Source organism: Dermacentor albipictus, unplaced genomic scaffold, assembly GCF_038994185.2.
Source record: "Dermacentor albipictus isolate Rhodes 1998 colony unplaced genomic scaffold, USDA_Dalb.pri_finalv2 scaffold_11, whole genome shotgun sequence".
NCBI lineage: Eukaryota > Metazoa > Arthropoda > Arachnida > Ixodida > Ixodidae > Dermacentor > Dermacentor albipictus.
In genome coordinates this window covers 1,146,779-1,160,078 of record NW_027225565.1, presented here as the reverse complement: position 1 = coordinate 1,160,078, position 13,300 = coordinate 1,146,779, and the positions used below count along the sequence as shown (strand labels likewise).

General features: G+C 45.5%; 1 protein-coding gene across 2 annotated transcripts in view; it reads left to right on the top strand.

Moving 5' to 3' along the window:
* Window positions 1-2,222: 2,222 nt before the first annotated feature.
* LOC139051243 (uncharacterized) overlaps window positions 2,223-13,300 on the top strand; it is a 138,090-nt gene continuing 127,012 nt past the window's right edge. The window contains exons 1-3 of one of the 2 annotated variants that reach the window (XM_070528233.1): window positions 2,333-2,379; window positions 6,419-6,510; window positions 7,057-7,100. Coding sequence is in view for 1 of the 2 variants with exons in the window: in XM_070528232.1 (XP_070384333.1) it covers window positions 2,333-2,379; window positions 6,419-6,510 (139 nt within the window). In the remaining variant the exon portion in view is untranslated. Of the gene's footprint in view, window positions 2,380-6,418; window positions 6,511-7,056; window positions 7,101-13,300 lie in introns of both variants that reach the window. The other variant, XM_070528232.1, reaches the window with a different exon arrangement.

Below are 13,300 nucleotides of genomic sequence, written 5' to 3'. Positions count from 1 at the left end.
CGCATGTTGGCGCCAATGCCCTTGTTTTCTTGCTTGAGACAACATACGCGACCTACCAGTGGTGATGCGCGCACGTTCTAGGCCACGTTATCGCTATCTTGTGAAACGCAAGGGACTCAGCCCGACTCGACTGGCTGAGAAACGGCCGAATATCACCGATAGCGTTGCGCGCGCCAGAGATATCCACTAGAGCGACGCAAGCGCCGGCGCTGCCATCTCTTGTTCATTTCGCTGGTTACTCGCACCGAGAGAGGAAACTTCAAGGCGCCGCCTTGCGTACATTTCTTTTTATAAATTAGAAAGAGGCCGTTGTCATAACGTTTCATTGTGCGAAAAGGCATTAATCTTGATTACAATACGAATGCAGCATTGAAAAGTGGACAACATCGCCGAAAGTTTGCTATGTTCAACCAATATTATTTTGTATAAACGCATTCTTTTAAGGAATGATGGCCCCAAACACAAATGCCAACACTACCCGAGAGCCATGCAAATACTATGAGCACGCGTTATGAACAAAAGATTTTCATGGCGCCGAACGACGGGGAAAATGTGGCGATACGCATTCCTCTCGGCTGCCATTGCATATGGCTGCTCATTAGCATAATTCGCGCGGCTCGTCGCAGCAAAAATTATGGCGGAAAATCTCAGCAATGGCGGCCCAGTGCAACGTCACGCATCGTCAAAATGACGATTACGAAACAGCCCTTCCTGTGACGCTCCTCACAAGATATTCCTTCAGCCAATCAGCAAGCTGGCATGGCGCATATCTTGAATCGCCACGACATATTCGCGCAATGGCAGATGCATTGCACTGGCTTCTGCACGCTACCACTCACATTCTTTTTGAAGCGCTAACATCACAATATATCTGCCAAGGACCAAACAAATGTATTAGTCCATAAAATTTGCAGCTCCACGTCACGTTTCGTCATCTTGATGAAAACGCAAAATGACATTTCGCAAAACTTCCGTTTCCCGGCAAAAATTTCAAGGCACGTCAGCTCGCCACAGCCAATAAGAGATTAAACATGGCGGATAATGGCGGCTGTGCAGCCGCCATGCGTGTCCAGAATAGAGCCCATAATTCGTGCGGCTCGTCGCAGCAAAAAATGGCTGTGGCTTAGGTAAGGTTAAGCCCAGGATGCGAAGCATACTAGCCTTTATTTTAGTTGTTGAACCACTGTTTAGCTTGGTGAACTGCTGTTGCTAGGCTATATTTGGTTCGGCTAGACCAAGAAACAACTCATGCGTTACTCTGCTTCGCCTTGGACGTCCCGCATTGGACGCGGTGAGCGTCGAGCAACGCAGCGTTCGGCGCGGCAACGAAATGTGCGCCTGAGCAAGCGACGCACGCCTGAGCCTTAGAAACAGCTCGTTTCTAAGGCAACACCGCATTCACTAGAGGCGCTTTTGTACCGCTTTGAAGCATCGTACTCGTGGCTCAGTGGTAGCGCCTCCGTCTCACACTCCGGAGACCCTGGTTCGATTCCCACCCAGCCCATCTTGCAAGAGTTGAGCCAAAACCACTTCTCCTCTGTCGTGACGTCACGGTGTCACGTGGTATTCAAGGCGACACCGCCGCGCCTGAGGAGCTGGGTTGAGCCCTCGTAATATGCTTCGCAAAAAAAAATATGGCGGAAAATCTCAGCAATGGCGGCCCAGCGCAACGTCACGCATCGTCAAAATGACGATTACGAAACAGCCCTTCCTGTGACGCTCCTCACGAGATATTCCTTCAGCCAATCAGCAAGCTGGCATGGCGCATATCTTGGATCGCCAACATATTCGCGCAATTGCAGATGCATTGCACTGGCTTCTGCGCGCTACCGCTCACATTCTTTTTGAAGCGCTAACATCACAATATATCTGCCAAGGACCAAAAAAATGTATCAGTCCATAAAATTTGCAGCTCCACGTCACGTTTCGTCATCTTGATGAAAACGCAAAATTGCATTTTGCAATACTTCCGCTTCCCGGCACAAATTTCAAAACACGTGACCTTTCGACAGCCAATCAGAGAGTAAACATGGCGGATAATGGCGGCCGTGCAGCCGCCATGCGTGTCCAGAATAGCGCCCCTGAATTAGACCCAATAATAGAAAAGCAACAGACGCTGTAACGCTAGCGTAAAAATAATTTAAAAAAATAATTACTTGCTTGCTCAAGATGCAGGTATTCGATTTATTTAGCTTATATATTTAACAAAACAAGTGAAAATGATTGCTTTCCTCGGCGCAGCTGTGACGTCACGTTACCGCTCGCGCATGGCACGCGCCGCGCATTCGAAGAAGCATTTCGAACCTTTTTCGAAGCAGCCCAAGCAACTAACATGTCGACCATCAAGGTTGCTGTCAGGCTGAGGCCTGTTATTGAAAGGTGAGTTGGAGTTACGTTATGCGGTTATCACTGTTTCACACTAACTGCTTGTAGTGCGAGGCGTCGTTGCGTCTAGCATTTCGTGTGTCAAATTTCATACGTCCTACCATATAAACAGTGCAGCTGCATCTGATTCACAGCAGAACAATCAACAATGGAGTAGCTACGATGTGGTGATAAGAATGCGCGTTCGGCAGGATTGTTGCTCTTACAATAGACGCTGTTATTTCATCGCTCTGTTGCTGGGGCCTAACTGTGGCATTGGGAACAACACAACCTTTTATTCTGCTGAACATGCACTTCCCGTTGCCCTTCTCTCGTTTTCTTTTTTTGCTACAGTTAACTGTCAGCTTGCTTTAAAACTCAACGGATGCGCAAATGACCTGGCCACCAGCTAATCACGTGCATCGAAACAAATAACGCGTTCCACTTCAGGCGTGAAGCTGCAGAAAGTGTTTAATAGCAGTTTATGTAGTGCATAACCCCACAATCCACCCAGTATTACGAGAAGGCAAAGCCATTGATTTAGTATCGCCGACAACATGTCGAACACCCCATCTAACATGGTAGCGCTTTCACTAAAGTGGCCGTATATGCGTGACGACGCTCTGCACACTCAAAGTGAAATAGAGCGGCATTTAATATGCAGGAAGTCCCATCCGGCTCCAGCTCGATGCTTTTCTTTTTCTTTTCTTTTTTCCAGCCATCGTTAAACGGAAGTGGCAGAAACAGGTGCACTAGCGTGTACAGGTACCTCAGAAAGTAAATGGAGCACGCGAGTGAAGGCCGAACCCGTGATATTCCGCACCTCTCAGAAAAATTCCCATTCGTAGAAATGAAAGTTATCTATTCCACAGCACTTCTACTCACATGATTAGAAAAAATATTCCCATAAATTTCCCTGAAAAAAAAGTTCCTTGGCAAACGTGGTTGTTAGATGAAAGTTGCGTTGAGTGGCCTTGCAAGGTTTATTTGTCACTTCCGTGTATAACGTGTAAAACAAACATTCACTTTCTAATGTTTACTGTTCAATTCTGGGCATTTCTGCCACATAGTGCAAAATTTGTTATCCAGCTTTAAAGTGATTCTCACTTGTTTAACCAAGGAAATATTGACGCAGCAGTCTGCACTTCATGCCTTGTACCAACTATCATGGGAGCTTTTCAATAATGGAGTATAAGAACTTGAAACTGACTGATTCTTAGTTGATCCCGTCCACTGACATTGATGTGCTGTAAATAGACTTCACGATGTCTTGTTCACTAGCATAATTTCAGTGTTTACTCCATGAATCGTAACTTTCCCGGAATGTCGCAATGATTTCCCTTTCCTCCAAAATTGTGGGCAGCAATTCCCTGAAAAGGGGAAAATTACCTTCACTGAACATTACTGGGCCAAATTGCATCTCCGTGCATCAACGGTGGCAGCACGTACTACAGAGTACGCATGAAAAAAAAAAAAATTTGTGGTGGCAGTGTGACACACTTTTGACCACTGCTTTATCAACTGCTCAGGCAAACAAGTGTTTTTTGTAACCGCAGGTGCTAGGGAAGCTTCTTGCGCCTACAGCAACCGTTTATCAACTGTGAGCAGCTCTTGCCAGAAGCATTTGCTTCCTGCACGTGCAGTATGCGTCGCTGCCTGAGCTTCGTTTCTTGAGGCATGCGAAAATTGCTCTTGTTAACAATCGCCGTCATCTCGCTGTGAGCGGGAACATTATGGTGGTGGTGCTGCATTAAGTTGATTTCAAAGAATGATAGACTCCCACTATGTGCGATCAGTTAACACTTTTTATTCAAAAACCTAAAAGTAAATATTTTCAACGGAGATCAGTCTCGCTGGGTGGGACATAGAGGAAAAAACTGCTCCAGCCAAAGGTTCAAAATGTTCAAACATTTTGGGATTGGTGCGGTCCCTTCTTTAGGGGGTGAGTGAAGCGACCGAAGAAAGTTTTAAGCTCCTGTCTTTGTGTTGCCAATTCCTCCTCTCTGTAGCGCCGCAGGCGCCTTGAGCATGCACAAGGTGAAGTGTACTCAATGACCGATGGATGTTGCTGCGAGTATTTTGAATGTGCCACGACTCAAGGAGGTGTCTTGTCGTGTTGGCTTTGGCTTCGACCACAGAGGTGGCTTCCAAATCAATCGCATGGTCATGCATCTCGCAGCGTTCAGGGAGAGCGCTGTGCTAGGCATTGAGCTTTCGTATGTCGTTCTTGTTCTGGTGGATTCTGTAAGAAAAGCTATTGTTTTCATCAATGTAAGTGGTGGGGCAATTTGAACAAGACCCTTCTAAAACAATCCCCTGGCATTTCTCTGTGGATGGTCAGTCCTTAGGCTGCATGAGCAACTGTGTGAGTGTTCACATTGGCTTCTTCACATACTAAAAGTTTCTACAAAAAATCTTGAAAGCACTTCTCATCTCAAGAAACAAAGCTGGGCCAAGGAGACTTGCCACATATGCAGGAAGCAATTGCTTCTGGAAAGAGCTGTTTGCCGCCGACAAATGACTACTGCAAGTGCAGAATCTCCCCTAGCATCGGCCGTTAAAAGAAGTGCTCCTTTGTTTGAGCTGTCAATGAGGCAGTTGTCAAAAGCGTATCACATAGTCATGGAAGATTTATCTTGTGCATGGCAAGTAGTACATGCTGCCGCCGCTAGTGCATTGTGATGCAAGGTCCGTTTGATTCGCATGCACCACTGTGAAGCATTTCATGGCAGGGTACAAGAAGTCCAAAAGTTGCGCGGCTCGAGTTCAGCAATGCAGGCATAACACGGCAAGTGAAATGAGTGGTGAGCTGCAGATGCGGTTATTCGGCATAATCTGCATCGTCCATGTTAGTTTGAGAGGCATGGTAAAAATATTACTGATTCCAAACTGCAAGTATGGTTTGCTTCTTAGGCGTTTGGTCTTAAAAACAGCAGAAAAAAGCCATTCCTGTGCTACAGATAAGCAACTTACACCCTAGGACATATCTTGAACTGAACTTCTGTCTTTGGTAAACATGCAGAAGATCTTATTTTTCCCTCGGCATTACAGGGCAATAGACATCAATGTAAGCTACCAGTCTTGACATATTGATTGGGGCACGTTGCTTAATCTGGAACAATGTTGGTTTGATCAGCCTGGACAGCTGAATAGTGTACACATGCATGAAAATTTAAGCATGTAAACGACACATCCGGTGTTGTATATACGCAGTAGGTGTGTGTAAGCGGTGTTTCAATCATGCATATGTCGGGGTGCTGTGTCGTTGGCTGCGCTGCTGCTTTGCACTTGCATGTTGGCACCATCAGTAGGGAAAGTGCAGAAAAATTGTGAACCAGTACTACATTTGTGCTGAGCCTTAGGAAACGAACGGCACGGTTCAGAGGGTGCCATTGCTGAACGCGAATGGCTGGATGCAGCACATAGTGAACTGGCTAAAATGATGTAGGCAAATTGAACAAACCTTCGGTTTGGCCGACACTTATGTGTTCCGTTTACTTTCTGGGATGCCTGTACACTGTCACACAAAAGGCTAGGCACAGGTGCATGTCCAAGAACACCGTCTACTACAGTGTCCCTCATAGACCACATGTGCACCTTTGGGACATCAAGCCTCAGTTATTCGTAGGATGTGTGACTGTGGAATGTGAAGCCCTATCAATTATGAGTGGCGATGGCATCTGTGCAAGTCACTTCATCTTGGCTTTTCTGCAAGCATGCGATTCTTTTTCCATTGGGGTTGTGGTTTTTATTTTGATCATAAATGCTTTCTTGAAATGAAATGCAATGTAGACCATAATTTTCGGCGCTTGTAGGTTGCAGCCATCTTTTTCTGGGGACTGGAAACTGGTGCATGAGTGAGAGGGTTGGCGCTCAGCCAGGTACTTGTTACATGTGCAGCCCTCAGTCACTGCACCGGCCACACTGACAGATGGTGACTGAGGTCAGGATTATGTATGCTTGCTCTAAATGTGGGTGCGGCAATAAAAATATTCTGGTCTGTGTAGTAACAAGTTTTTTTACCCTGTCTTACCAGTACTTTTTTCTTCTTTAGGGAGATAAACAGGGGCGAAAAGGCCATCTGGAAGGCACACGGCGACACCGTATATATGGAATCTGGAAAAACTAACTCACTCCACACATTCGGTTTGTATATTTCAATATTTTACTGCTCTGGCACTTCAACTTCTGTAGTGCTGTATTTTTCCATTTTTACAGTAGGCATTGAGTCGCGAAGTTTGGCTAACCTACACTGATTGCTGCACATAAGTGATGACACTTGTGTGAAGTGGTCAAACGGGTGGGTCAAGCGCCGAGAGCTGTTTTGGCACTATGTTATCTGAATCACAGCCGAGAAAGGGGCAATCACTCGATCATTACCACTTCTTGCCAGCATCAAGGCATGCATACCTGGTAATTGACAAAGTAGCACATGCACACCATATGCATGCTCGTGGCACTCTGCATGTGTATGCAAAGCCCACTGCTCACCAGCACAAGGCAAATATGATTTGGTCTGCACAATAAGCATGCAATAAGCAATAAAGCACTCCGATATTGTTTGGGGGAGGCTCAATAATTTGCTCAACTTAAAAAAGAAGACTGTAGTAGATGAAATAGTCACACATGGCACTCACTTATCCGGTTCTCAACTAGCAGATGCTTTCAATGATTTCTTCATGTCCATCGCAGACGGCACGCAGCCCAACCAATACCTAAGCAGCATGAGTCAAAAGGTTAGCGAAACCGCTTTTTTAACCCCTGTTACAACTAACGAAGTTCTGTCGGTCCTACAATCACTGAAAACCAGTAAAAGTAAAGATATTGACGACCTCCAAATATTGCCAGCGAAGTACACATCGCACATACTTGCACCGATATTAGAATACATAATAAACTTGGCATTTTCCTCAGGAACATTCCCGAAAAAGCTTCAGGTTGCCAAGATTACCATAATATTTAAAGGAGGAGACGAAAATCATTTCTCCAACTACCGACCTATATCGATCTTGCCAGTTTTTTCGAAATGTTTTGAAAAGCTTTTACTAGTGCGCATTACAAGCTTTATTAACAAGCACAAAGTCATATCAGCCTCCCAGTTTGGTTTTGTCGCAGGAAAATCAACAGGAACAGCATTATTAACCATGAAGGACATTATATTAGAGTCATTTGAAGGAAAAGAACTAACTCTCGGGGTTTTCGTGGATTTTTCCAAAGCATTCGACTCCATAAATCACAACCTATTATTCCTTAAACTTGAACACTATGGATTTCGCGGCACATTCCTTCAGCTTTTAATAACATATTTAGAGCACCGCCAGCAACGGGTTGTAATTAACAATTCTTCATCGCACTTTAGATCCATTCATTCTGGGGTGCCGCAAGGCAGTATTCTCGGACCTACACTCTTTAACATCTATATCAACGACATTGTGAATATTGACAACAGCGCTAAATGTATAATGTATGCAGATGATGTCAGCATACTTTTTAGGGCTAAAACACGTAATGATTTGACATTAAACGCTAATGAAACTCTGCGCAAATTGGTCGAATGGAGTACTAAATCTTTATTGAAAATTAATGCTACCAAAACTAAAGCTGTACTTTTTAGACCTAAGAACAAACCACTAGAACACTTACCTACACTAACGCTTGGTTTTCAAAGCATTGAAATAGCGGAGTCAGTAAAGTGGGTGTGACACTGCAGTGCAATCTTTCATGGGACATACACATCGACAATCTGGTTAAAAAACTTGCAAAATGCACAGGCATGTTATACAGAGTCCGCTCTCTACTACCTCTGAGTGTGACTTTTAGTTTATAATGCACTATTTTTATCTAACCTTTCATATTGTCATCTTGTGTGGGTTACAACAACATGGTCAAATACATATAGGTTGCAGAAAATACAAAAAAACGTCATTCGTATTATTGTGAATGCCCCGTTTACTGCTCACACTCAACCTCTTTTCGCATCATTAAAAGTAACACCAATTAATGACCTATATAATTTATTGCTAAGTAAACGATATGAAAGAAAACGGAAAAATCATGACACATTCTTTGATGACACAGCTAACTTACGGCCCAAAGCTAATTACTACACAACACGTAACAACGGCGTCTGGCATGTGCCATCCTTTCGTACTAATTACGGTCGTCAAATGCTCCAACATATAATACCAACTCTTCTTAATCGGCGCAATGAGCACTGAAAACCTTACGATACGGGTGTTTTTTACTGCGCACCTCCTTCCTCTTTTTTTCTTCTCTTATTGTTATTCTTCGTTTTGCATTCTTAGTGTTCCTGAGCGTTTCGTGTTAATTCTGCCGCCTTCATTTATTTGTTATTGCAAGAAGATGTTCACTAATATTTATTGAATATGATGTTTACCTTTGCACTGTAGTCTTTTTTATTACTATTGTTCTGTCCGTGTTCTGTTGGTGCCGGTTTTTATGTACGGGGGTGCGCCCCTCTGTCAAGCCAGTCATAGGCTTTTTGGGTGCACCCCTAACATCCCTGATGTTGAAATAAAGGTATTTGTATTTGTATAAGCAGTTACAGATTTCATAAACATTAACTTCACTCTTATTATGCTTTGATTTATATAGAAGGGCCTTAATAGTATGCTTGCCTTGTTGAAAAGTTGGTTGAGGGATTATACAAGTCGTGTAATTTGACACAAATGTCACTGGGTGGTGGGGCCTTTCTCAGATGAAGTGCATCTGCCTTTAGTTTATTCATCCCTGACATTGTACAGTCGATCCCGGATATATCGAACTCGAAGGGGATCGTGAAATAGTTTGATATATAGATAATTCGAAATATAATATATGCATGTCAAAAGCGTCTCTAACAACTCCACATATCTCAAGGCAGTTTCCCGATGTCGTGCCTAACAGGAACTTCCCGATCTGTGCCTCCAAGGCACGTAAAAAAAACAGAGCGATGACCAGAGCACTTCATTTCGGAAGAGAAAAATCTTTGACCTTTGCTTGCTTTTTCTTGTGCACCATCAAGTTCATTAAGCTGTCCTCAAGCTTGTTGACAGTGTCCAAATGAGAAAGGCCAGCTCCTTCCATTGTGCCACAACAGCGGCGAATGATGCTGAAAGCTGATGCAAGTTCAGCTGCACTGCATGGTGGTTGGTCCTCTTCGTCCGAACCTTTGCCGCTGCTCGAGTCTGCGTCCTCGTCACCCATGATGTCAGCCACAATCTCTTCATCAGCGCAATCCGCTACAGCTTGCATGCCGTCGTCAGCGCTGACGAAATCTCATGCTGTAACGCCGCCTGGGATGGTGCCTGGGAATGCCGAGAATTTGCGAAATTCGCTGTCCAGGCATCCAGCGTCATAGTCTTCACTGTCAAGACATCAGTCAACTGCAGCTACCACAAAACCTGCTTTGCGGAAGCAGTTCACAATTGTGCTTTTCTTCACATCGTTCCAAGCACCAGCCAGCATTAGAATGGCTCCGAGGAGGTCCACCTCGAGTTCGATAACTAAACGAAGGTTGATTAGGAGCCTCTGCACCAGTCGTCGTCTGTACCCAACCTTAAACGCTTTCACACTGCCTTGGCCAAGAGGCTGAAGTTTTGCCATTTTGTTTGGCAGCAGAAGGAAGGAAAGAAAAACTTTATTTTTCAAAAAGAAAAGTAGGCGAGCGTGGTTGGGCCTTTAGTCCAGGGCTCCAATGGCGCGAGCGCCTTGCTGGGCTTGGTCCAGGAGAGTCACTTGGCTCTCCTTTCCCTCGTCCGCAAGCCATGCCTCCCATTGCCTATTTAACATCAGTGGATGTGCAGTTATGTATGGGCTGGTAATATGTGAAGGCCGTTCCAGGCACTCCCATGTGATATGTTGTAGTGGGGGTTTGTTAGAACACCATGGACAGACGTCGAGAAATCTAGTTGGGTTTATTTTACTGAGTTGATGCAGGTTGGGGAAGCTGTTTGTTTGAATGCGTCGCCAGTCCCTACTCTGCTGTCTTTTAAGGACCTTGTGTGGATGACTGTACTCTCTGCGTTCCTCCCGCTGTTGTAGAAGAACGTCACGAGTGCTTGGAAGAAGTCCCGCGCTCGGCTCGGCCGCAGCTCGGTTCTTGAATCCTCGAGCTATACGGTCCACCGCAACGTTACCCTCCAAGCCCTCGTGCGTCAGACTCCAAATAATGTCGTGGTATTTTGTCAGGGTTTGTCCCAGAATTATACATGCCGTTTTGGGTGCCGTCCCTTTGAGAAACAGGCGACATGCTGTCTGCGAGTCGCAGAGTATGACTGCCGATTCGTTTCTGTGTTCCGCTTCTGCAATGGCCACGGCTATTGCAGCCGCTTCGGCCACACACCTGGACCGAGTTACGACTGTGGCCGTTATGACACGTTTTTGAGTGACTGCTAGTGTGTGACTCTCTCTACTGGCTCTGCTAGCGTCTGTGTAGTACGCGGTAGAGCCTTTCCCAAAACGATTCCGCAAGGTTGCAGCTCGTGCTCATTTTCTGCCTGCATGGTACGTTGGGTGCATATTCTTTGGTATCGGTGCCACCGTAATATGAGATCTCGTGTCCCTGTCCAGTAACACTGTATCCTTGTCGCAGTACAGCGGTCGTGACGTGAAGCCCAGCTTTTCTAGAACTGCACGTCCCTGTTTCGTTGAGAAGAGCCGCTCTTTGAGCTATGAGGACCGTGCTCGCCTATTCCTCACAGGTGTTGTTGATGCCCAGTTTCTCAACTTTATCGGATTAAGCTAAGCACTGCCTTGAAGGCTTTCCCTATAATTGTATTAGCTTGTTTCATCTCCTGGTTTGTTAGTACTTGGTACGGGAGTGCGTACGTGACCCTGCTAATTATAAAGGCATGGACCAGCCTGATCTTTTCTACTTCAGTTAGCCCATCTTTACTGCTGGATATCCTTCGTATCATACAGGCTACGTTCCTTGCTGTTGCTCTCAACTTTTGGATGGTGTGCGTGGTGCCTCCGTTCTGTTGTACCCAGATTCCCAGAATGCGCAGTATTTTCACCTCCCTAATGGGACGTTCATCCAGATGTGTCGTTATTGGTACAATATCATTTTTTCTCTCGTATTCAGCCCCGATTCTGATCAGCTGGGTCCTCTCAGGGGAACATTTCATCCCTGCTCCGTCCGTGAAAGCCATTATCTTGTTCACTGCTCTCTGGAGTGCGTCCTATTTTTCCACGTACAACCCTCTTCGAGTCCAAAGGGTTATGTCGTCCACGTAAATAGCGACGCCTAAATATGGGTCCTGCTGTAGTTCAATGGCGAGCTTACGCATGCCCGCATTGAAGAGGATAGGAGAAAGTATAGCTCCTTGTGGGGTGCCTCTGTTAGGGAGGTCAAAAGTGTCAGACCTAGTCGATCCCAAACCAATTGTCGTGGTTCGGTGCGTCAGGAAGGACCTAACGTATGCGTATATGCGGCGGCCACGTTTTATGGACTCCAGGCCTTCCATGATCGAGTCATGGGAGATTGTATGAAAAGCTTTCTTCATATCGAGTGCCAGTATAAAATTGTCACTCGAGCCTCTGATTGGGTGCAGGACATCGTACTTCAGAAGGAGAAACACGTCCTGGGCTTATACGTGTGGCTTGAAGCCGAACATGTTGCTGGGTAGAAGGTTTTCCATCTCTACATAGTTGGACAGTCTGGTTAAGATCACTTTTTCAAACAACTTTCCTATGCGTGATGTCAGTGAAATCGGTCTTAAGTTATGGATATCCCTGGATTTACCCGGCTTGGGTATTAGGGTGATATTGGACTCTTTCCAATCTATTGGGAGTTCTCCAACCCTTGCTCCAGATTTTATCATTAAAGAAGTTCATGATTTGTGTTAGGGCTGCATCACTGAGGTTTCGGATCATGGCATTGGTAATCTGATCATTTCCTGGAGCCGTGTTTTTCCGAAAAGATTGGGCTGCCGCGTATATTTCTTCCAAGGTTATAGGTGCGTCTAAATCGGGTTGCTCTATTCTTTTGTATTCCGTGTGTAGCAGCTCTGTAGTAAGCTTGTGCCCCACATATATCTCTTAGATCGTGTTTATTAACTTGATGTTGTCCCCCTTTAAACTCGTTCTCTACAGTGTTGAGTGTCCTGTTCGCCGCTGTTTTTGTACCTCCGGGGTCCATCATGCTTCGCAAGACGTGCCATGTCCGCTTAGTACTCAGGGTGCCTTTGAGCGAGTCAGTAAACTGTCTCCAATTGGTGTCACTCAAACGTTGTGCATACTCATTAGCTTGCTGTGCTAGCTGGGCTATACACGTTTTCAGCTTTCGGTCAAGTTTCTGTCTCCTCCAATGGTTTGCTGGGATCCCACAAATGAAGTAGGTCTTTATCGATCGCTGGAGTTTCAGTGTTTGTTTCACTCTCCTTCGTTACCCTCACGTGTGTCCTTTTGATTTGTGCTGTCCGTGTGCTGACGTCAGTCAGGTCTCCATGAATGTCTAGCCCTTTGCGGAATTTCACCCAGTCCGAGATCTTGGCTTTCCCGATCACCCTTCTTATCGTGGCCGCACTGAGCGATATACTCAAAATGAAATGGTTGCTGCCAAGATTTTTTCCTAGATTCGTCCACATTGTGTTGCTTGCGGTGTTCGTGAATGTCAGACCTGGTGACGTGTCTTTTGAGACCCTATTACCAGTGCGTGTGGGGAGATCTGGCTGTGTAAGCTGGTATAGGTCGTACCTTTCCGGTAGGTCCGCTAGCATTGTTCCTTTGGGGTTTTCTTTGCAATAGCCCCATTTAGAGTGCTGTGCATTAAAGTCTACAGAAATGTGTTTGTCCTTTCCTTTTAGAAGGCCCAATGAGTGCACTAGTATACTCTCGAAGTCGGCCTGTGTCTCTCTGGGAGGGCTATAAACATTGATTATTACTGTTTTAGGTCGGCAGCGCTTTTAAGGCCAGACCGTGATTACGTGATGTT